General features: G+C 50.4%; 1 protein-coding gene across 8 annotated transcripts in view; it reads left to right on the top strand.

The window, feature by feature from the left end:
• The window catches only part of NF2 (neurofibromin 2), a 112606-nt gene extending 89046 nt beyond the window's left edge, over window positions 1-23560 (top strand). For 6 of the 8 annotated variants that reach the window (XM_037878368.2, XM_037878364.2, XM_037878367.2 and 3 more), the window contains one exon: window positions 9680-14725. In XM_037878368.2, coding sequence (XP_037734296.1) covers window positions 9680-9730 — 51 coding nt within the window. In that variant the 3' untranslated portion in view covers window positions 9731-14725. Of the gene's footprint in view, window positions 1-3911; window positions 4005-9679; window positions 14726-23426 lie in introns of those variants that run through there. The other 2 variants (XR_005222339.2, XM_037878366.2) reach the window with 2 other exon arrangements.
• The last annotated feature ends 1559 nt before the right edge of the window (window positions 23561-25119 follow it).

Below are 25119 nucleotides of genomic sequence, written 5' to 3'. Positions count from 1 at the left end.
CTGGCAGGGATGCAGCATAAACAATTAAATCATAGAATCATAGAAGATTAGGATAGGAAGAGGCCTCAGGAGGTCATTTGTCCAACCCCCTGCTCAAAGCAGGACCAACCCCAACTGTGAGAAGTGGGGGTTTTTTACCCACGAAAGCTTATGCCCAAATAAATCTGTTAGTCTTTAAGGTGCCACCAGATTCCTCGTTTTTACCAACTATGAGAATTCTCTGTTGCCGTCCTCGAGGTGATGCTTGTATCACAGGTAAGGAAATTGCTGTTTAAAATCAGGCTGGTAATATGAGCATCCCATAAAGCAGAAGCCTCCTTTGTCCCCTCTTTTGTACCCCTGAGCGAAAAGGGAATGTTTATCGCTTGTGTCCAGGCTTTTAATTTTTCCCCGAGCTTCTTGGTGGTTTTGCAGCATCCTTGTGCTGTAAACAGACTCCATGCCTGGAGGATTGAGCTCCTGCCCTAAAAGATTTGCATTTTATTCCCAGTACCTCTTCCCCTCCTCCTTTCAACCCTTAATCTCCAGAACATTGGGGAGGGTATGTAAATGGATTTGGTGGTCTCATTTCAATGCCACACGATTTGCTGTGCCAGCAGAAGTTCTGAACATGGAGTTATTGGGTTAGCTGCTGTAAAATGGGTTTGGATGTGAGGGACTTATTGTTTGCTTTAAAATCAAATAAAAAATCTGGAACTCCTGGGTAAAGGCAGATGCTCCGCAAAGCCCCAGCAAAGAGAGACAGGGAATGAATCTCCATGTTCTCTTTTCCTTATCTTGATGCATTTTAGCACTAGCTGCCTAATTGCCCTCTGTTTCTCCCTCTACATTTTCTTTGATGGCTCTAGTAGTATATTGTGGAATCCATCTCCCCTCCCCTTCCTGCAAGAAGGAGATTATCATAATACTGCCTTGTAAATCAATTTTCTGTCTGCACTGACGAAAATGTAATTTGCTCTTAATCACTCGGCTTTGGCTGCACAATCTTATGTTACACATAGACAATTATTTATTCTTGCATCACTGTGGGGAAATGGAATCGGTGTATGGAATGCTTTAGGAGGGCAGCAGGGAGAGCGTGCAGCTGATCCAGGGCCAGGCTTTCCAGGCAGGACGTGCTGGAGTTGTTGCTAACAGCTAAACTAGTACCAGCCAGGAGGCACTGGGGGGCAGTGATGGGGCACCTCTCCGTTTTAGTTGCTGGACTTAGGGGTGCTATAGGATAGCTGTCAGCTGTTCCCGTCCCAGCCTCTGGCTATGGGCAGCAGTGTAGGAACACGGGCCATAGGGAGAACTGCAGTCTCCTACTTTTATGTAACCTTGGTGCAGGGCAGGTAAGAGTGAAACTGGTGGTTCCCAGAATAGGGAGTGGGATTTCCCAGATACCTGGTGCCTGTCTCTTTTGCAGCAGAAATAAAATGAAAACAAGCTTGGTTCAAGGAATCCCACTGCACCTCCCGCTTACATAAGTCCTCTGGCCACCCAGCAGTGCTCAGTATGATGAGTCAGGCTTGTTTCCTCTCTGCAGAAGCTGAGGACAGAGCCTTCATTGGCTCTGACCTTCTTTTTACTTGAGTGGATGTGTCAGGCTTTGTCATGCCACTTGCAGTCTGGATGCAATTGCTATGTGTGACCCCAGAGTGAGTTTGCAGCTCTCTGGGCAGCCTGCAGCACGGTGGCTGTCAAAAGCAATAGGCAGGCTGAGTGGCGAAACACTGCCTGGGATCAGAGCTTCCCTGAGCTTATTCACCTGAGCATTTCTTGTTGATGCCAGAGGTGGGGGAGGGGAGCCAACCAAACGCAGCCCTTCTGGAATTTCTCCACAGTGGAAGGACAGTAATAAATATATTTACAAGCTCTTTAAAAAGTTTTCTGTTCAGGAGCAGGATGTCATCAGTGACAGAAAGTAACAGTCTGCTCAGTCAAGAGCAAACTTAAATTCCTTCTGTGTTATTCACAGGACAGATTTTAATCAGATGTGAGAGGACAGCTGGATGAGAGATCTGGGTTAGCCCCAGGGTCTGGTGGAAGATACTCCCAATTTGTGAGAGCCTGCTGATGGATGTCAAGAGTTGTCCCCACACCTAGAGTAATAGGGGTGGAGCAACTTGCGCTGCTGTCTGGATTCTTGGAGTGGAATTGCAGCCGGGGCCTTTAGCAGGCTAACAGGATGGTGAACCCTCACTGCTTGGAATAACCCACCTACCATTAGCATGAGGCCCTCTAGGTTACACCAGTTAGGAGGATAAGTCTGAGGCTTCTCAACTCTCCTGCATGTGGGCATAAGATGGGGTCAGGAAAGAATTTTTCTCCATGGAATTCTGGGAAGGTTTATTGCTTTCTCAGAACACCCAGCATTAACCGTTGACCCAAACAGTGCCCCATTGGTCTGTACTGGTACAGCCAATTCAATGTATGTATGGGATTTCTGGCCACATTCGACTCTGTTATACTGGTGCAAGTTCCACAGAAATCAGTTGGGTCACTCGAATGTAACAGGGCAAAACTTGGCCCTCATTGCTCAGTGCTGTACTCTGATGTATGGCCTGTATCTCCTGGCCACTGTGGCCATTATTCTAGATTCTGCAGTAACTGACCCAACCTAGGAGGTTACAGGACACCTGCATTCTGTTTCCAGCTCTCCCATTGGCTCACTTTATGACCTTGAGCAAGTCACCTCATCGGTCTGTACCTCAGTTTTATTATATATTAAATGGGGAGAGCAATGCAGATCTGCTCAGGAAACGTGATGTGAGATCTACAGATCAAAAGCACTAATCAAGCACTGAGTGGCATTAGTGCCTAGAAGGATAGAACAGAGCTATATTTTGTTTTTCTCCTTGCATCTATGTAGGATCTGCTCATTGCTGTGCTTTCCTATGCCTGTCCAGATTTGCAGCAGCATTTACCCAGACTTGTACAGCCTTCAGCACTGAGGCTGCTGCAAAAAGAGTGATTGTTCTGGTTTAAGGTGTTACTAGAAACACAGAGTGGGGAGGGAATTGATGGAAAAGCCCACATACGTCAAAAGGTATCAACAACAGTGGAGAGTTGAATCAAAGTAGGTCAGAATCTCCCTCTGAAACCTGAGAGAAACATTATCTATTTCCCTTCACCTTAAATGAGTGTTCTTAACTGGCCCTTTTCACTGTAGTGTCTGAGCACTGAGTTCATGGTGGTCTCTCTTGAGTAGCACTTCTCAGTCACAATCATCTTCCTGTAGGCCAGGGTTTCTTTGTGTCTCTCGATCCAATTAAGGACTTCCAATATTTCCTCTTTAATTGAGCAGGTGCCTTGTTGGCAGCACCAACCAAAGGATTTGCTAGCGAGTGGGGGATTGGAAGCTCATGGGAAATTTTACCCCCAGGCCATTCCTGTTCTCCCACTGGTTGCAGAGCCTAATGGGAAGGGATGATGAATTGCTTCAAGCCGAGTAAAGCCTTGCCCATTTGCTAGACCAAGATGCTCAGAGGCAGTGGCACGTCTTCTCTTGCTCACGCTCAGCTGAGGGGGAAAACCAGCAAACCATAGTGAATGATTGTCTGATCAGGGCATGATAGGAGGAGAGAGAGGCTCCTCTCTTTGGAGCAGGGAGCTACTTCTGCAAAAATAAATACATCAGATGGACTCTGCAGATACACAAGACATCTAGTTTTGACTAACCTTTCTGCAACTTCCCAGTGGAGAGTGTTTACCTGAAATAATTTCCCTGCTTTTTCTTACTGCTCAGCTGACCCCTCTTCCTCACCCCTGTTCACTGCCAGTAGAATTTGGACTAGAATGATTCAGAGGGAGTATTATGGCAGCAGAGGCTTTGATCCAAGGGAAGGAAGAACCCAGTGAACTAAACTTGCATTGGGGGGGGTTACATTTGCTTTTGCAAGCTGATCCCTCTTGTTTTGATATTGCAGTGTCTAGCCATAACCGAGCATATGTCTGTGAAGGTTGTCCACTGCTGTAAACATTTCTTCATGGGAAGTCCAGGACAGATTGGCCTAGAGCAGGTATTCTGCTGCCCTCCTGTTTCTCCCAGTGCCCAGCATTACCTTTAACCCTCTTTTATTGTAATGATTGGCTAAGAGCACTGTGTGATTGCAAGAGACCAGGTTTAGTTCTTGCTGGATCTCAGTGAGAATGTTTCTCCTGTGGAGCTGTCTGCCTTTTCCTCTTCCGGCCTCCTGCAAATTAATTACATTTGATCTTGCAAGTATCTTGGGGAGGGCCAGGGCTTTGCAAGGGAAGTGGCTTGCCAGTAGAATGAGTCTTTCTTCTCCTTAGTGTGTGGATGGGACCAGCTGTCCCTGGGATAAGTAGCAGGCAGTTCTTAACCAAGGAACTGACTGTTGCCTGGAAGAGGAGGAGTTGGCTATTTGAGCAAGCCCTGGCCCTGGGTGTTATGGAAATGTTCCAGCAGAGGATGTTAAGCCCCTGCAGTCATTTCCCCTGCAATACAGGCTTTCCGAATGGAATTGGAGACGTCAGGAATTATTGAGTAAGGGACTAGGGCAGGCACACAGCGGAAGGGAGGGTGGTGTTTAAACTGTATTGTATGGTGATTCGGACCCAAGATCCCTGTCTGAGCAAAATGCCAGTCCCAAGCACATCGGTAAATCCGTCTAAGTTTAAACCACCTCCACTGAGCATTGGGTTCTGTCAGCTGCTTTGGTCCCTCCCCAACTCATTTACTGATTCAGCCGCAGTTTAGAAGGCAGCCATTGTACTACGGCACTTTTTTCTGTGTCTGTATTTAAGTATAGTGACTTCCTTATGGGGCCCTAGTGTTTCCTTTATCTTCCTGCTCAGGGTCTTGTTTCCAAAGAAGACTGAGTGGTGGTTCTTGCCAGGGCTATTATTTTATAAATACCCTCTCTGGCAGCATAAATAATCTGCTGCTGCTTCCCAGACAAGGATTGAGACACATTCCCTGCCCTGCAAAAGAGAGAGTGCCCTCTGAGGTGCTGCATGTCCTCCACTCCTTCTGCCTTCAGTGGGAGTCAAGGATGCTCAGCTCTTTGCAGGATCCGGCCCTAAATAAGAGCAGGCAGCTCTCAGGTGAGGGATTTGTTGAGGAGAAAAGTGTGCCTGGGTTTGAAGAAGGGGCCTGCCAGCTGAGGCAGATGTGGCTCGCAGCTATAGTAAGCAGTTACAAGTGGGCTGACATTCAGAGGGGCTTGAGACCTGAAGCTTCAGTAAGAGATAGAAGAGCTCTGCCCCTCTTGGATCTGTGCATTGCGGAAGTGGTGGAGAGGGAGTACTTGACAGTCTCCACGTGAACACCCATTCCCCTAGTTTTGGAGTAGCAGGACTGAACTGCACTAAACTCCTTGCTTGGGATCAGCAAATAGTACGTAGTATTGGATTCTTCTCAGCATAGCCAATTGGACCCTGGCTTTGGGAGCACCATTATCAAGAGGAGAATGCACTAAACTATCCCCACACAATGCAAAAAACCCAGCATGGGCGGCAGCAGGTTCAAACACTGGCACCATGAGTCAGTTTGCCTGGCCTGCTGCCTTCTGAACTCCCTGTAGACCTTCACACCAGTCACACATTCAGCTGGCTGCCTGCTGTTCCTGCCTGTCATATTTAGTGAATGTGGAGCGTTCCCACCAGACTTTCAGCAGAGAGCCTCCAAGTTCCCATGGAAAATGGTTCAAACTGTAGCGGATTTTAATTGTTTATCCCCATGGCTTGCAGCGAGGCAGCTCCTCAGACAGGGCTTTCAGCACTCGGTGATCCAGGCTTGTAAACTATCTGCAGCCTAGTCAGCATACAGGGAGCTGCTCCTACTCCTGTTCACTCAGTGCAAAACTTCTAGTGACTTCATTGGAAGCAGGATCTGACCCATCGCAGGGCCCCATTTTCTCCACGATATAACAAACCTAAGTGCTGCAGCAATGTTAATTACATTAATTACGTTAATTTATTCTGTTGCCATGCAGCACCCTTCTCTTCAGATGAGTTGTCAAAAAACACAGAGTGCACCTACTAGGTATCTACTAGGTCTGCCGCTCCTCCCAGCCTGCTGCTTGCCTCGCCTACCCAAGTATCACTGCTGGAGACCCCCTGCCTCATTTTTATATGGGTCTCCCACAGTATTCTTGCGAGCAAGTTAAAAAAGTATGGGTTGGATGAATGGACTATAAGGTGGATAGAAAGCTGGCTAGATTGTGGGGTTAACGGGTAGTGATCCACGGCTCAATGTCTAGTTGGCATCCAGTATCAAGCAGAGTGCCCCAGGGGTTAGTCCTGGTGCCGGTTTTGTTCAGCGTCTTTATCAATGATCTGGATGATGGGATTAACTTGCTCAGGGTGCAATTTGCAGATGACACTAAGCTGCGGGGAGGGGTAGATACGCTGGAGGGTAGGGATAGGGTCCATAGGGAACTGGGCTTATTTAGTCTGCAGAAGAGAAGAGTGAGGGGGGATTTGATAGCAGCCTTCAACTACCGGAAGGGGGATTCTAAAGAGGATGGAGCTTGGCCATTATCAGTGGTGACAGATGACAGAATAAGGAGCAATGATCTCAAGTTACAGTGGGGGAGCTCTAGGTTGGATATTAGGAAACACTATTTCACGAGGAGGGTGATGAAGCACTGGAATGCGTTACCTAGGGAGATGGTGGAATCTCCATCCTTAGAGGTTTTTAAGGCCTGGCTTGACAAAGCCTTGGCTAGGATGATTCAGTTGGTGTTGGTCCTGCTTTGAGCAGGGGGTTGGACTGGATGACCTCCTGAGGTCTCTTCCAACCCTAATATTCTATGATTCTGTGATTCTGTTACCCTTGGGAAAGGAGGGGAATTGAGCCAGGCTGGGATGACAATGGACACTTGAGGAATCAGAGAGGAGCCATTGAAGGTGGCTTCCCTTTTACACCAAAGTGGGAGGGTGTCTCTAGATAGGGCCTCAGATGTATCAGGCAGGGTAGGCCAAGGGAGTGGGTCTAAAATCCATGCAGCTGTTCTAAAAGGCTGTTTGTAAATAGCAGCTTGGCACCGTCCCATTCCCAGCAACGCTGGCCACTCCTGACCAGACTCCAGCTCTGGCTCCTCCTACTCCCTGACTGCGAGACCTGAGCAGGCATCTTTACTGGCTCCCGAAAGAGCTCCTCCTCCTAAGCCCCATCCATTTCCACTGCCAGGCTCCCAGGAACAGCACAGGGACATGCCCCACACATACCTCTTGCAGGGATGTCTAGCAATGGCTCGGGCGGGCTGGGCTGGGCTGGGCTGCAGTTCCCCAGCCAGCAGGCCAGTGGCTGAAGAGATGGGGACAAAAAATATCTCCTCTTTCTGCGCAGCACAGTGGAAACTGGGGCTGATCATGCAGCTAATATACCCAGCCAGGGAGGTGCTGCGAGGCCTAGACAATGGTGGGCTCCCGTGGTTCCAGCACAGTGGAGAAGTCTGCCGAATACTTAAGAACTTGCTAAAATACCAAAGTCCACAGCCAGTTGCTTAGCTGTGGAATCCTAGAGTGCATGGGATCCCTGCCTGGGGTTGCATAGCAGTGTGTGGGGCAGGTCATGTGCTGATGTGGGAGAGGGAAGGCTATGCAGACTCATGGTCTCAATGTGGTAGCTTTGGTCTGAGGGATTCTTTCTCTGCTGCTCACAAAGTGGGGTGGCCTGGAGAGATCTTGGGCCCTTGTAGTTGGTGAGGTGAAGAAGGCCAAGCCGGGAGCATTCATCAGTTGTCTGGGTGGGAGAGAGTAGGTCTCATTGATGGACTCATCTTCTGAGATGTTCCTCTAATAGCACCTCATTTAAATGCTCTTTCTGTACCTCCTCCCTCCTGCTATCTTGGCTAGATGGAATCTTGGGTCCAGGATACTCTCTGGGCTGAGTGATGGGGAATTCCTGCCCCAGTCCTTCCCCTGGCTGCTACAGCAGGTGTCTCATTGTAGCTCCACAACTGATAGCAGTGGCCAAGTGAGTCTAGACCCTACCCAAGTCTCACCAACTAGCTTCCTGGGGAATCCAGTTCCATCACCCAACTTAGAGGAACAGCCGTGATAAACTTCTGATCTAAGTAATTCTGAGCTACAGTGCTGACTGAAAACATCCCCCCATCTCAATGAATATGCCTCATACAAAGGTACATTAGAAGGTATCAGGTTTCAGAGTGGTAGCAGGGTTAGTCTGTATCAGCAAAAACAATGAGGAGTCCTTAGAAGGTGTGTTACTCAGAAGCCTTCTGAGGAAGATGCTCATGAGTCAACAGCTGGCCAGAATCTTTCAGGACCCTTGAGGTGTTTTCTTTGTCTGATCAGACTGCCAGTATTCTCATGCTGTAAGACTGTTCTCAGATGCGGAAAAGGTGAAGACTGTAAATGTTTGATCAATGTTTGTAATCTGGAATAGCCTTTCTGTATCTGTGTGTGTGTGACCTGTCCTAGGGTCCTGGGATTGAGTGAGATGGAGGCGCCAGGCAGCAGGTTGTGGGGAGCAGATCTTGACTGCTGTCACTTGCCCCACAGAGAGGAGGGCACAGTGGCTTGTTGCCTAGTTCATCCCCAGCAGAGTCTGCCTGGCGGTGTAGTTAGTGGCAGCAGGCTTCCACACCTAAATATTCCCGGGTTGTCTCTATTAATTCCATGAGCTTCAATTGAAATGCATTCCATCCATCCTCTCTCTAAACAGCTCTCTCCATTTTCATATGTATTTCAGTGGATAATATTTCTCTTTGTGGGATGACTCTTTATTTTGTTTAAAGATAGTGAGATAGTAAAGTCACGCTGCCTTCTGAAAGATGGCAGCATAAACAGCCTTTCAAGAGGGCTGGCCCCATCATAGTGTTCCCCTCGCCTCATGCTTGCAGACGCCTCCCTATTTAAGTGCCAGCTGGTTGGCTGCTCAGTGGCCTCCGTAGAATGGTTGGCGGGGCCTCAGTCCAGTTCCTAGCAGATGGGAGCCAGCGTCGCGAAAGCCATCCTGGTGGGAAGTCTCGAGGGAGAATCTGAGGGCTAAATGTGTGAAGTGTGGGTGTCCTTTGTGACTGTGGGGCCTTTTTCTGGTCCCTTGTCCCTTCATGCATCCAGGCAGAGCTCCTCTGGGTGGTGTCCAGTGGCACCTTGGACTCCATGGGGCAGTTGGGCGATCTCTGAGATTCTTTGCTCAGTGGCCCTTCAAATGCGTCCTTTTGACACTGTGAGCTGCACCCTCATTCCCATTTATTCATTTTTGACCTCCATGATCTGTTGAGGTCTGGGCCCCAGGGCCTTTTGTTGCCCTGGTGAGTACCACCCACCAATCCCAGTTGTCAAATAGGCTCTCATGTTTAAATCTCCCCAGTGTGGATGGGTGGGTAAGGAAATTCTTGTCCTGATCATGGCTGATGCCCCCCTTCCATTGGGCTACCAGGAAGAGCTGCTTTCACTCAGGCAGAAACTTGTGTAAAAGGACTCCTCTGGATGTTCCCAGCCTGGGAGGGACAATGCTGTTTGAGACTTGATTAGATTTCCTGAAGTGCGGCCTGATCCTGAGGGTTCTGAACACCAGCAGTACCAACGGACCTCACCGGTAGACGCAGGCGCTCAACACTTCTGTGTGTCAGGCCTCTGAACCTAAACTCATGTGGTATATTGCAGTCCCCCAGAATGTATTGGGATAGCATTGTGGAGGGCTGATGGGAAAGCAGGTCAAGCTCTTTCTTCAGCCTTTCTCTCAACTCTCTTGCAGCTCACCTTGCAGAGCACCAAGTCCCGCGTGGCCTTCTTCGAGGAGCTGTAGGAGGTGACCCAACCATCGTGCACTGCTGCTTCCAGCGAGCCAGCCACTTGCCAGCCAGAACCTTCTTCAGCAAGGCCATGTAGGCACATCCCAATGGCTGGGGATGGAGCCCCTCTACCTGCTGGCTGGGTGCATTCTGGGATATGATGCTGCTCCTGTGCAATGGACTTGGTCCGTCAGCAGTCCATGGATTTCAGCGTGATGTTCTCTAGTTTAGTCTATCCTAATCCCCCTTGTAGGTTTTTAACTAGCTACCCTCTTCTGCCATTTATAATGCAGAGCTGTGGTATCCCTTGCAGTCTTTTTAAGCAGCATTTGTATTTGGTTGTGACTGTCGTGTGACCTCCTGGGAGATGGTGAGCAGGCGTGTGTGCCTTGGAAGGGGTGCCTTTCCCTTCCGGCCCTGCTTTAGGGAATGCCACAAATAATGTGCGCTCCTGCAGGCTGAGCTTTGGTGCCTTTGGCAGTTCGGGAGCCAGGGGGTGGGATGTGTGCTACTCTCGTCAGACCCCCAAACCTTGCAGTACTTCTGCCTGACTTTCAGGGGGGCTGAGTACCGGTGGACTCATTGGTGACACACCCATTGATGTAATGGAATGCTGTAAATCGGGGGGTATAGCCTCACCTAGGAGAGCGTGGTTAGGTCTGGTCTTCCCGCCTGTTAGAGGATCTAACAGACATAGAAGGGGTTCAGAGATACGCCGTGGGAATAGGTTTGGAATGACTTCTGTACGAGGAGAGATTGAAAAGACTCTGGCTGTTTACCTTAGAGAGTTGCCGCATAGAGGGGACATTACAAAGGTGTGCAAACTAATGTATGGGATGGAGAAGGTAGATCTACCCTCTCTGGTGTGACCTAAGAGCAAGGGTATAGTCAAGGAAACTGAAAAGTGGGCTATTCGGCACTGATCAAAGGAAATACTTTCCCACACAGTGTGCAATGAGCCTCTGGAACTCCTTGCTACAAGATTCTATTGACACCAAGAAATTTGCAGGATTAGATCTTTGTCTGGATACAAAAACAGCCAGAAATCTAGCAGTGAACATTTAAAAAGTGAAGGGATATGAACCTTCATGCTTGTACCTAGAAGCTGACCTCTAAATAATGTAAATCAGGAGGGAATTTCCTCTGTGCCTTGGTCATCCCATAGCTACCTACTATAGCCTTCTTTTCACTTTCCTCTGAAGTATCTGGCACTGGCCACTGCTGGAGATGGGCTAGATGGACCATGGGTCTGATCCACTATGTCAGTTCCTGTTCATGGGAGCTGCATGTGCTCAGCCTCTCTGTACATCACCTCCCTTGCTCCGTTTTGACTCCTCTGGTAGAGTGGTAACCAGCACCCCATGAGCTGGGGCTCCACTGAGAGCAGTTCCAGTATCTCTTTGCTGCTGAGTCCTGTTCAGCAATGTTCTTTCTAATTTTTGACAGGCCATGTGCCCCAAAAATTTCTTCTGTGCACATTTTTGTGCGTGCGGTGTTTTGCCGTGTGCGTGGGGTTTAGGATCTGTGTGCACGCGCACAGCTTAGAGGGAGCAGTGCTGTTGTGTGAGAGTGGCAGGAGCAGCCTTGCTCTGGCTGGGGCAGAGTCTGTGGTTTCCAGTCCCTGAAGGAGCATGCTGTGAACACTCATGCGTCCTGTGCCTGCCGTGAGACAGAGCCAAGCAACAGGGCTGAGGTACTAAAGCCGCCAAGGTGACGTTGGCTGCTAAATGAAGTAGCTCTCTCCTAGTGAGGGACTCTAGACAGCTATGTCGAAGAAGTCAGTGGCATCCTCAGCTCTTGAAAGGGCCTAGGTTTGCTGCCTTGGGAGGAGAGGGGTAGCTCCTGGCACATGCTTTGTCACCCCCCCGCCTCCTTTGCCAGTGCTAGCCCCTGTCCTGCCCTGTTTTGTATTCTCTGGGGGATGAGTGGGGAGAGGTGCTAGAAATCACTTACAATTTATCTTCTAGGTGCTGGAAGTAGGGGGGCTGCCGCACCCCCTGGCTTGAAGTAGTTTCCACTATATCCAGGGTTTATAGTTTGGTTCAATGCCTCCCAGCACCCCCACTATACAAATTTTTCCAGCACCACTGTTGGCAGCCCCTCATATAATGCACTTATGAGCTATTGGGCCCTGCCTTTGTGTAATGGCCTCTGGTCTACCCCCCCCGCCCCCCCCCGCGCGCACCACCACCACACACATTCTACCTACCCATAGGCAGCTATTATCCCATAAGCTCACCCCTTTGCTGTTCTGTGTTTTGTCCTGCCCCAGCATAAAGCTTTCATGTCCTGGTGGTTATATTAATTACATCTAAAGAAATACACTATTCAACCCTTAAATGCTGCTGTTTCCCAGACTGCCAGCCAGTTCGAACGGTGCAGCTTCTAAAGGGTTAATCCAGGTGCTCTCCTGGAATGCACAGTGTCAGCTAAGGCCCAGGTTTAAAGCAGGATCTTTCCTGTGACTTGGGGACACTTGGAGTGTAGGGAAGCATGATTCCTCTCTGTGCAAACAGCATCGACTCCCCATGTCCTCTTGTCGATGCTGCAAGGACAAGTGTTAGGCAGGTCTCCTGCCGGACAAGTGCTTCAGTGTCATACCAATGGCTGGTCTTTAATCCCACCTACCCATACAGCCTGAAGTCTAGAGAGGGAGCTTCTCACACATATACCACCCTCAAGTGTTAATGCCATGATGCTAAATGTTTGTGTATCTTTTGTATAAATGTTCTTTGCCACCCTAGAGAGCAGGAAGAACACCCAATGGTCCCAGCAGAAACCCCATTGCTACCTGGAGGGCTGTCTCACAGGTTGGAGCAGGCTGCAAAGTTGCAATAACATTGGGTGACGGATTAGCTTTTCTCCTGAGCTGGCTCAGTTCAGGTGGCTCGGATTAAGTCCTGCTCGGAGTCTCCATCCTAAATCCTACTTTTTAGGGGGTTTACAGATCAGCTGTTAACACTCCCTTGAGGCTATAACCTCAGCAGATCTGGGCTTGGCTTAGGAGCAGAGAGATGCTAAATTTAAAGGGGAAAAACTGTTAAGCCATTTTCAAGTTATAAGAGCAGAAAAGTGACCTGAGGTGAGGGGTTGATTTCCAGGCTTGGCTGTGGGGCACAATACAGCTTTTGCAGGAAACTGCAGGCATGTATTGCATTGATCTGTAGCACATCCCTCTGGCCAATTCAAGAAGAGCTCTTGCCTAGCTCTGAGGGTGCCCTAAGTGGTCCTCCACTCTAGAGGGGGCATTGTGAGATAAGACAGTAAAGGAACAAAAGGGAAGAGGGGGAACAAAATCTTTTAATTAAAAGGTGCTTTTCCATCGATCAGTCTCTCTCCCTGCTCGTTTCTCTCCCTAGTGACTCAGTGTTAGTTATGTTTACTGCCCCTGTGAAAGGTTGGGCTAGTGCCCTTGGGGTGATCGAAGGGCTACACAGAACCAGCAGCCATTTCAGCTTGAAATAGTGACTCCTAGCCCCAGTGAGTCAATGGGAATTCAGTGGAGCCAGGATTGCACCCAGAGTTTGCAGCCATTTCATTGGTGCTAGTTAGAAACACACATTTCATGCTAGCGTTTTACATATACACGTAGGTCCAGATCCTCAAAGGTATTTCGGTTCCTAACTTCCATTGATTTCAGTGGAAGTTAGGAGCCTAAATACCTTTGAGGATCTGGGCCTTAGACCATGGTCCTGCAGCTACGTATACATATGGCCAACTTTGAGATTATGCCTAATTCCGGTGAAGTCAAGCCTGATTTTAAGCTGGATCCAGATTGCAGTTTATCTTATCGATGCTTGAGGTTTACAGTAGAGCAGCTACATGGCTGGCTGGGTATAAATTGCTGGAATCGGGCCAAATTCCCACTGGAGCTGAGGCCAATGAGGATTTCTTTCCCCACCCCTCCCCTTCTTAAATCCAGCACTGGCCTCACACAAGAGCCAGGGGTCTCCCACGGAGATTAACAGGCAGCCGGTTTAAAACAAATATAAGGAAGAACTTCTTCACATAGCACACAGTCAGTCCGTGGAACTCATCAGGAAATGTTGTGATGGCCAAAATGGGGCCTGGGTTCAATAAAGAATTTGGTAAATTCATGGAGGATTGGTCCATCAATGGCCATTAGCCAAGATGGTTAGGGATTAAGCCCCATACTGCGGGTGTCTGTAAGCCTCTGACTGCCAGATGCTGAGACTGGCCCATGGGATGGGCTCACTCAGTACCTGTCCTATACCATTCATTGCCTCTGAAGCCTCTGGTACAGGTCACTGTCAGAGACAGGACACTAGGCTAGATGGACCATTGGTCTGACCCCCTATGGCCGTTCTTATTTAACACTAGCAATCGTGTCCTCGCTGCCCACTCTCAGCAATGCTGAGCAAACACTAATGGTCTGTCTTTAACCCACCCAATTCACTTGCCTTTATTTTACTTTTTTCAACAGCCTGGTTTAATCACAGAGAGCTGAATCTAGTCCTGTGGTGACTTCAGTCGAGTTATGGACAGGGTGGATTTGACCCAGAGTCAGCCCTTGGCTCGGCATAGTACAGGTGTTCTCAAACTTTTGTACTGGTGACCCCTTTCACATAGCAAGCCTCTGAGTGCGACCCCCCCTTATAAATTAAAAACACTTTTTTATATATTTAACACCATTATAAATGTTGGATGCAAAGCGGGGTTTGGGGTGGAGGCTGACAGCTCGTGACCCTGCCATGTAATAACCTCACAACCCCCTGAGGGGTCCTGACCATAGAACCCCTGGTATAGTATATCCTGGCTTTTATCAGATCACACCCTTGAATCCTTTTATTTAAAAGGTCCCTGATGTGCATTGAGTCTCCTCCCATTTGGAAGTGTATGTGTCTGAAATTCAGATGGATAAAGCAGTCTTTTCCTTGGGATGGGGTCTGGGACAGAAAGGCCTTTTTTTTTCTATTCCCGTGGATTGTTATATTCTGAAGATACCATTGTTTTCTCATGTGTTTTAATAAAAATTGAAAGCAGTTGGAGGTGCAGTTGTTTTTTTTGGGATGGGTTAAAAAGAATAAAGAGCACTTTGTTATTGTAATATTACAGCGTGTCATAAAGCAGGTTTAACAAGAGACATGATTGCATCATCTCCAGAGTATTAAATGCACCATAAAGGCATGTCCAGAACTGAGACATGACTGCGTCCCCTCTGCTGTATCACAGGAACCCTGAGCATTGAGATATACCTGCCTCCCCTCTGCTATATCCCAGTCCTGGGAATCCCCAGCACTGAGACGTGACTGCATCCCCTCTGCTATATCCCAGCACGGCACCCGGGAACCCCCAGCACTGAGACACGACTGTGTCCCTTTTGCTACATCTAAACACTATGGGCCATATTCTCCCTAGTCCGCCATGTCTGCTCAATAGAGTAAGGCATAAGGCAGCCTCTGCCTCTCTTGCATGGGCTATTCGTACCGCAGCTTGCAGTGCAGGAGGGGAAGGAGGCATTGCAGATCCACTGTCCCCTTTCCCCCATACAGGAGGCATGCCTGTGGACATTCTACTTGCTTAATATATTGGCTCATTCTGGCTCATAAATGAAGTGGCTAGATGAGGTGGAAGCTGTTCATTAAATGTCAGAGGGAAGTTCTTGGCAGCTGTGGATCCTGATCTGACTTGACTTGGGAAACCTCAAGTCTTCCTTTGCTTTGATCATAGCTGTCCTGTTCCCTGACATGTCCCCAGAAGTTGTGTTCATACTGGCCTGGCAGCCTCTCCCTGAGTTTTTGAGTAGCACCAAGCACACTGTTGGCACATAAATAATACCAGCTCTGTGGCATGAGCCCCCTTCAATCAGCTGTCATTTCTTAGCCACTTGTGCTGTCCTTGAACACATGGGTTTGGGGTGCAGGGAGCTGCTGCAGAGCTGGGTTAATAGATATTTGACCCAGCTGCTTCTGAGCTAGACTGGGATCAGGAAATGTTTAATTTTCATTATCCATCATTCAGGCCTTTACAGAGGGCATGAGGACGTGCACACAAAAAGCAAGGAGGCTGCTCCCTCTGACTGGCCCCTTTCTTCGCCATCTAAGCCACAGACAGGTTTGCAGCGGGGTGTTTGCATATGTCATTTAATGAATTCAGCAGCAGAGTTGTTTATCTGCTCTGTGTTTGCACAGCCCCGGCAGCAAAACCCCTGGAGATGAAATTTAGCTCTTGACGAGGGCTTGTCCTAGAACGATGGTTCTGTTTGTCACATTTATGTACATTTTTTTCAGTCAATAATTGACTCAGCAGAAGTGGGTAGGCTGATGTGACTCTTCTTTTGCTGGTTTGTGTCAGTGTTGGGCCTGCCCCTAGGAGAGGAGTTGACTTTACTTTTTTAAGAGATGCTGAAAGGAAAAGTGGGGTCTGCCTGCACTGCTCCATAAGGACGAGGCTGCAAAAGAAAGGGAAAATAAAGAGATGCTGACCTGATTTCACTGGTATCAAACACAGAATATTTCTATGTAATATAGCTCACGTGTGTGCATGAGTGTGGCAGGCAAGAGCCTCAGATCTCAAGGAATTTAGCTGGTACACAAAGACTAAAAGGTTTTTATAAATGCTCCCTGCAAGTCCCAGGTTAGGATTTTCAGCTGATGGGTGGTGTATTCTGTAATGCACTGAGGAGTTAACTACGTGAAACTAAAGGGGAAAGAGATGGGGGAGGGCAGCCCTGAAAGTGATGGGGAGGTAGCAATAGCCTGCCTCTGACATCAAGGCTTGTTTCTTCTCAGCTGCCCCAAGGCCTCCTGTGGGGTAGAGGTGAGGAGATGGGCTTGCAGGAGTAGCCTGATTGAACCCCAATAAAGTTTTGCATAACAGCCATTCCTACACATGAAGCATGTCCAGCCGGCCAAGGAAAATAAAGTACACGCAAAAGAGAATATGCTGAAAGTTCCGGGGAACTACAGGCCAGTCAGGCTCACCTCAGTCCCTGGAAAAATCATGGAGCAGGTCCTCAAGGAATCAATTTTGAAGTACTTCGAGGAGAGGAAAGTGATCAGGAACAGTCAGCATGGATTCACCAAGGGCAAGTCATGCCTGACTAATCTAATTGCCTTCTATGACGAGATAACTGGCTCTGTGGATGAAGGGATAGCGGTGGACATGTTGTTCCTTGACTTTAGCAAAGCTTTTGACACAGTCTCCCACAGTATTCTTGCCAGCAAGTTAAAGAAGTATGGGCTGGATGAATGGACACTAAGGTGGATAGAAAACTGGCTAGGTCATTGGTCTCAACGGGTAGTGATCAATGGCTCCATGTCTTGTTGGCAGCCAGTATCAAGTGGAGTGCCCCAAGGGTCGGTCCTGGGGCCGGTTTTGTTCAATATCTTCGTAAATGATCTGGAGGATGGCGTGGATTGCACCCTCAGCAAGTTTGCAGATGACACTAAACTGGGAGGAGAGGTAGATACGCTGGAGGGTAGGGATAGGATACAGAGGGCCTTAGACAAATTAGAGGATTGGGCCAAAAGAAATCTGATGAGGTTCAACAAGGACAAGTGCAGAGTCTTGCACTTAGGACGGAAGAATCCCATGCACCGCTACAGACTAGGGACCGAATGGCTCGGCAGCAGTTGTGCAGAAAAGGACCTAGGGGTTACAGTGGACGAGAAGCTGGATATGAGTCAACAGTGTGCCCTTGTTGCCAAGAGGGCCAGCAGATTGAGGGACGTGATCCTTCCCCTCTATTCGACATTGGTGAGGCCTCATCTGGAGTACTGTGTCCAGTTTTGGGCCCCACACTACAAGGATGTGGAAAAATTGGAAAACGTCCAGTGGAGGGCATTGTTTAGTCTGCGGAAGAGAAGAATGAGGGGGGATTTGATAGCTGCTTTCAACTACCTGAAAGGGGGTTCCAAAGAGGATGGCTCTAGACTGTTCTCAGTGGTGGCAGATGACAGAACAAGGAGTAATGGTCTCAAGTTGCAGTGGGGGAGATTTAGGTTGGATATTAGGAAAAACTTTTTCACTAGGTGGGTGATGAAGCACTGGAATGGGTTACCTAGGGAGGTGGTGGAATCTCCTTCCTCTGAGGTTTTTAAGGTCAGGCTTGACAAAGCCCTGGCTGGGATGATTTAGTTGGTGATTGGTCTTGCTTTGAGCAGGGGGTTGGATTAGGTGACCTCCTTAGGTCCCTTCCAACCCGGATATTCTATGGTTCTGTGACTGATCAATCTCAGGCCTCTGAAAAATGTTCTGACAGCTCCTGAGCAAACAGTGTTATTTTTAAAACATTGGGAAACAACCCATCTCTAGAGGATCCACGTGACAGGTGGTGGTTACCTGGGTGAGAGTACACCTGAGTCAAGAGCCACCTTGATCATTTGTGAGACATCAGCACCATGGAGAGCAGTGGGGGAGGGGGATGTGAAATCCAACCATGGCTTCTTAGTCCTTCCTTGTCTCATGTTATAAGGAGCTGTCAATACTCAAAATTCAGGGCACAAGTTGATCACAAGAGTCAGGAAGAAATTTCTGGCTGTGCAAAAGTATTGCAACATGGTGCTTTCCTTCTCAAAGCCTCCAGTCCTTCTCTCATCACCCACATCCCATCCCTGCACTGCGTTTCCTTCCCAGCCTGTATATCAGTTCAGCATCTCTCTTGGATTCCCAGCTGTTAACAGCCACCAGAAAGAAACCCTCACTTTAGTCTTTGCTGCAACATGTTTGCATCAATGCCTTGGGATTCCTGCCCCTGACGCCCCCCCGCCCCCACGTCCACCGTACCATTACAAGGCAGAGCTGGGGTCATTCCATCTGCTTCTCGTTGTTTTATTTAAATCAGTTTCCCCCCATTCCTCCTCCATCCGTTCCTTTCTTCAGTGTGGGATCTCATTTGGTGTCTTTAGAGGCCTAATTTCCCTCAGAAACCAGCTGGGTGGGAAAGGGGGGAGAGCAGGGGGGGAGAAGGGACAGAGGGCTCCAAGTCAACTCTAGTTTCAGCAAGATGAAGTTGTGTGGAGGTGGAAAGCTCCAAGCTCAAGATCCCACTTACCCTGGCAGCCAGAAGCCCCATTCTGCACCCAGTAACAGAGACATAGATCCTGGACAGCAAATCCCCAGCTGAACCTGCAGTGACTGGGGAAAGGACCCTGGCATGGCCCATACCAACGGGACACAGTAGGAAGCCTGCTAGAGAAATGGCTTGGTTTGGCATTCCAATGCAGCCGGCATTTCTCATCCCCCTTCCTATTTGATTCTGTTATTGGTCTTCCCAGGAGCAAGCTGAGTTTTCCATTTGGCACCTGGGTAAAAAGGTGCCTTGTATTTTCCAGAGACAAGCTCTGCTTTGGCTAATAAATATTCTGAGCCAGCCCCAGCCTTGCCCCACCCCTCTCTTGGAACAGCAGAGTGATTAATGGCAGCACTAATGATCAGGATGGCCCGTGTTCCTCGCTGCTGACTGCACCTGCATGCTAAGCAGATTAGCCTGGGCCAGGACTGCTCAGCCAGCCCCTGCTGTTCCCAGGGCCCAGTCCAAGCCTGCATGCTGGTGGACAGTACTGAGGGCCTGAGCCAAACACCGCCGAAGCCAGAGTTGCTTGCTAGGCTGCTGGGGAATGTGGTGAATTTGTGACGTAATGGCTGACCTCTCAGACAGGAGAAGCTGCGGGGGGTGGGGTCTCGCAAGCAGCAGCGGGAATGGCCTGCAGTGTGTTCTAGGGGGGAGAGCAATGGCCAAGGGCACTCAGAGATCCCACGGCCAAAAGGGACCATTGTGACTGTGGGACCTGACCTCCTGCATAGCACAGGCCAGAGACCTCCCCCACCATAATTCCTGCCGATCCTTTAAAAAACAGCCAATCTTGATTTCAAAATTGCTACTGATGGAGAATCCACCACGGCCCTCAGTAAATTATTCCAGTGGCTAATTACTCTCACTAACAATTAACACAATATTTTCAGTCTGAATTTGTCTAGTTTCAACTTCCAGCCATTGGATCTCGTTATGCATTTGTCTGCTAGGTCGAAGAGCTAAGTATCAAATGGTTGTTCCCCATGCAGGTACTTATAGACTGAGATCAAGTCACCCCTTCGTCTTCTCTGTGGTATGCTAACTAGACTGCACCTGTTTCTATCACTATAAGATGTGGGTTCTGTTCCTGGCCCCACCACTGACTCATTGTGTGATGCACAGTCAACCTGTGGAACTCATTGCCAGGAGATGTGAAAGCCAAAACTATAAAAGAGTTCAAAAAAGAATTCTATAAGTTCATGAAGGATAGGTCCATCAGTGGCTATTAGCCACGATGGGCAGGAATGAAACCCCAAGCTCTGGGTGTCCCTAAGCCCACAACTGCCAAATCTGGGACTGGATGACAGGGCATGGACCACTCAATGATGGTCTGTTCTGTTCATTCCCTCTGAAGCTTCTGGCACTGGTCACTGTCAACAGACAGGATACTGGGCTAGATGGACCATTGGTCTGACCCAGTCTGGCTGTTCTTACGTTCTTGGACAAGGAACTTTACCGCAACCTGCAAGGGGGGAAAACAGCTTTATGCCCATTAGGAATATCAGCAAAATGTTACCTGTTTTCGATGGACTAAAGACCTGGAATGGGAGCTTTCTCTGTCATTATGGGCTCAATCCTGCTCTCATTAAAATTGATGAAGTTAGAGCAGTCCTTAATTGATGGGGTTGGGGTAGATGTTGAATCTTCAAGCAACAGATCTTTATTCCAGCTGTTTATCGTGTTGGAGATAAAAAGGTGTCAACAAAACCAGAGAGTGGAGCAACAACCCTATCCTCTCTCAATAGCCCACTTTTCCCTTCCTTGGTGTCTCTGACATCATGAGCCTACTGGTTCTGCAATCAGCGTAGACATTTGGCAGGTAGGGGAGGGTAGAAACAACTTGCGTCTCCCCACTGCAGGTCAGCTATAGTCTCTCCATGCCTCCCTCTCCCCAGCTGCGATACCCCTTCTGCTGCGGGTGCAAGATTGAATTCACTCATAGACGTAACAAGTTTTGAGATCCTCAGCTCAGCAGCACCAGGGAAGCAAAGAGAGATCATTATTCCTTTTAACATCTGGCTGGTTGCTGGGGAAGGCTGAGGGCATGGCTACACTTGCAGATGTAGAGCGCTGTGAGTTAAACCAGCCTTCGTAGAGCGCAGTCGGGAAAGCGCTGCCGTCTGTCCACACTGACCAGAACAAGCCCACAGGCGTGGCCACATTTGCAGCACTTGCAGTGGCATTGGGAGCGGTGCATTATGGGCAGCTATCCCACCGAGCCCCTCTTCCCATTCTGGCGCTGTGGCTTGTGGGAAGGGGGCGGGGGGTGCAGGGCATTCTGGGTCCTGTCCCAACACCCCGTGATGCATCGCTTCACATCCCAGCAATCCCTTTGCTTCCGTCCACATTTGGCGCCATCTTTCAACGGTTTTTGTACTGCGCGCTCTGTCTTCCCTTTCGCTCTGCGGGAATGGAGCCCGAACTGCTGAGGAGTCTGCTGACGAGTCTCGCCAGCACATCACGTTTGGCAGTCGAGTTACTCCTTATGATCCAAAGTGACAGTGAGGGCTCCGATGTTATCGACTTGAGTAACGCATATGACACGAGTTTGCTTGTGGCATTCACGGACATGCTCACCACCGTGGAACGCTGCTTTTGGGCTCGGGAAGCAAGCACTGAGTGGTGGGATCACATCGTCATGCACGTCTGGGATGACGAGCAGTGTCTGCAGAACTTTCGGATGAGGAAAGCCACTTTCATGGGGCTGTGTGAGGAGCTCGCCCCCACCCTGCGGCGCAAGGACACGAGATTGCGAGCTGCCCTGATGGTGGAGAAGTGGGTGGCTATTGCAATCTGGAAGCTGGCAACTTCAGATAGCTACCGATGGGTCGATAACCAGTTTGGAGTGAGGAAGTCGACCGTTGGACTCGGGTTGATGCAAGTTTGCAGGGCCATTAAGCGCATCCTGCTGAGAAGAACCGTGACTTTGGGTAAAGTGCATGACATTGTGGATGGCTTTGCACAAATGGGTTTCCCTAACTGCGGAGGGGCGAGAGATGGGACGCATATTCCAATTCTGGCACCAGCCCACCTAGCCTCCGAGTACGTTAATCGGAAGGGGTATTTTTCGATAGTTCTCCAGGCGCTTGTGGGTCACCGTGGGCGTTTCATTGACATGAACGCAGGCTGGCCTGGAAAGGTGCATGAGGCACGCATCTTTTGGCACACTGCCCTGTTCAGCAAGCTGCAGGCCAGGACTTTTTTCCCAGAGTGGAAGATCACAGTGGGGGAAGTCGAAATGCCCACTGTGATCCTTGGAGACCCTGCCTACCCCTTAATGCCGTGTCTCATGAAACCCTACACAGGGAGCCTTGACAGCAGCAAGGAGCGGTTCAACAACAGGCTGAGCCGGTGCAGAATGACTCTGGAGTGTGCTTTAAAGGGCCGCTGGCGCTCTCTGTATGGGAAGCTGGACCTGGCCGATGACAGCATCCCCGCGGTTATAGCCGCGTGCTGTACCCTCCATGACATTTGTGAAGGGAAGGGTGAACGATTCACTCAGGCATGGAACTCGGAGGCTCAACACCTGGAGGCTGAATTTGCACAGCCAGAGAGCGGGATTATTAGAGGGGCCCAGCGTGGGACTGCAGGGATTAGGGATGCCTTGAGGGAGCAATTTGAGGCTGAAAGCCACCAGTAATGTCTGGTGCCCTGCATGGGAGTGAAGTGCAGTGGTTCCAATGTTAGTAGGAATCTGTGTTTGCTACGCTGACTTGTGGTGCCTGTTTCTTTCCTGGGCTAAGGTATCTTTTACTTTGTGCAATAATAAAGAATGTTTTCAAAGCCAAAAAATCCATTTATTGAAAAGAGACACGACTGCTCGGGAAACAGAAAGGGCAAGGGGGTGGGGACCGGTACAATCACAGATTTGCGTATGCCCTGCCTGGAGTGCTGTGCGATGAGTGCTGGCTCTACTGCCTGGTGATGGGGGCTGAGTGCAGCGGGTCAGGGTCGTAGTTTTCAGGGCTGGGTGGTGAAGCTACAGGTGTTGGAGGCAGCTGGTGGCGATAAGAACCCGGATGTTGGGGAAAGTGGGTTGGAGGTGATATGGGGGCACAAGGGAAAGAGTTTTGGGACAAGGGCTGCGGGGACGGGCTGGGGGTGGGGGCGGTAGCGCTCCGCCTGCATTGCTACAAGCGCTGGATCGAGTCCGCTTGGCGCTCCATGACGCTTAGCAGCCGCTCCGTGCTTTGATGCCAGTGATCTGCATTCTGCAGGTGGACCCTCCTTTCACTCTCCTGCCACCCCAGCACTTTCTGATTTTCATTACTTGAATGCTGCATTACTTCATACAACATGTCTGCTTTGCTTCTACGCGGCCGCTTCCTGATTCTTTGGAGTCTTTTGGCCGGTGATAACACGGACGGCTGAGATCTCAAGCTTGCATCTGTAAAGGTAAAAAACAACACTTACCAGAGGCAGCATTGTTCACACCAGACAGAGCAGTGATTCCCCCGTACTTAAAGACAAGCACAGTCTACACAATAGCAGAAATTGCCCGTCCCAAAGCGAGCGCACATAACCCACAGAAGCCCCAGAATGGTGAGTAAGCACAGGGGCAAGGGGGACTGCTTGTTTCATGGCCGTACTGTCCTCTGGGTTTCTGTGCCTTGGGGAGAGCCAACAGCTGTTGGGGGCCCCTGTACTGAACACTGTCCCCACATTTTCCACAGGAGTCAGTCCTGGAAGAGATCTCGCTGCTGAGGGTAAACTGGGAAGCAAGGGAGGGTCTTCTACTGCAATGTGGCTTCCGCCCTGTCCCATATGCAGCTTGGCTGTGTGCAGCAATGGTCCCCCCGCCCCCATGGCACAGTGGCATGGACATGTTAGCCTGACTGGGGCAAGGAGCACAGTAGCTCTGCCAAGGAACCTGCGCAAGCGGATTGCCCAGCTTCTGCATGAGACTTTGAAGAGATCACTGAGGCCGATTACCGCAATGTGAGACAGCACATCAACGCCCTATTCCGCATCCAGGCATGCATGCAGCCCTAACCCTCCTTGCCCCAAGAGCCTGCGCAGAATAACTTCCTTCCCAAAATAAAAGCCGCTTATCGGGAACCTCCTCTGGTGTTTGTCCTTCCCCAAGCACCAGCCACCACGACTGGCTACCTTCCTCCTGGCTTGAGAACAGTTTCTGGCTACATTCGTCTGGGGATACTGGGGTGTCTTCCTCCGCCTCAGCACCCTCGCTCCCACTTTGCTCCTCCTCCTCTTCCTCCTGCCTTCTTGAACTGGGCTCTGAAGTGTCCATGGTGGTTCTCGGAGTGGAGGTGGGTCACCCCCAAGTATCGCATCCAGCTCTTTGTAGAAACGGCAGGTTGCGGGGGCAGCACCGGAGCGGCTGTTTGCCTCGCGGGCTTTGCAGTAGGCATCCCACAGCTCCTTCACTTTAACCCTGCACTGCACTGCGTCCTGGTCATGGCCCCTTTCCATCATGTCCCTTGATAACTGCCTGAAGGTATCGTAATTCCTATGGCTGGAGCGCAGCTGGGACTGGACAGCTTCCTCCCCCCAAACAGTGATGCGGTCCAGCACCTCGCCATTGCTCCGTACTGAGGATCGCCTGGCGCGTGGAGGCATGGTCACCTGGACAGATGCGCTGAGAGCACTCCACACCTGGCTGAGCAAACAGGAAGGGGGTTTTCAAACTTCCCAGAGAATCCACACTGGCCCCGCAGCGCTCCGGCGGGGGCACTGACAGGGCCGGTGCAAGGATGTTTCGCGCCCGAGGCGAAACATCCACCTTGCGCCTGCTGACCCCCCCCCCCCCACGAGCCTTGCAGCAGTTCCCCGCCCCCCCCTTAAGACGCCCCCCCTGCAGCAGCTCCCCGCCCCCCCGCCCTGAGGCGCCCCCCCTGCGGCAGCTCCCCGCCGCCCCCTCCCTCCCCTCAGCCTGGGGAGCCCTGTGGCAGCTCCCCGCCCCAGCTCACCTCTGCTCCGCCTCCCCCCCGAGCAGGCCGCCGCTTCTCCGCCTCCCAGGCTTGCGGCGCCAACCAGCTGTTTGGCGGCAAGCCTGGGAGGGAGAGAAGCAGAGCGGGGCGGGGATCGGGGAGGAGGCGGAGCAGAGGTGAGCTGGGGTGGGGAGCGGTTCTCCAGTGCGCCCCCGCCCCCCCCCCCCCCCCCCGTTACTTGCTGTAGGCGGCCTTCCCCGCGCCCCCCTGCCCCAGCTCACCTCTGCTCCACCGCCTCCCCGGAGCGTGCTTTGAGCTGCCCCCAACCACTTGGCGCCCTTGGTGACCGCCTAGTTCCCCTAGCGGTTACACCGGCCCTGGGGGCGCAGCAAAGGTGATTCCACTCGCCGAGGTGGATCGCCAGGAGCGCTCTAGCTGCGGAGTCCGAGCGCTCTACCTGCCTTGCCAGTGTGGA

Source organism: Chelonia mydas, chromosome 15 (assembly GCF_015237465.2).
Source record: "Chelonia mydas isolate rCheMyd1 chromosome 15, rCheMyd1.pri.v2, whole genome shotgun sequence".
Taxonomy (NCBI): domain Eukaryota; kingdom Metazoa; phylum Chordata; order Testudines; family Cheloniidae; genus Chelonia; species Chelonia mydas.
The sequence above is the reverse complement of the archived record's forward strand: the minus strand, read 5'-3'. Positions and strand labels throughout refer to the sequence as shown.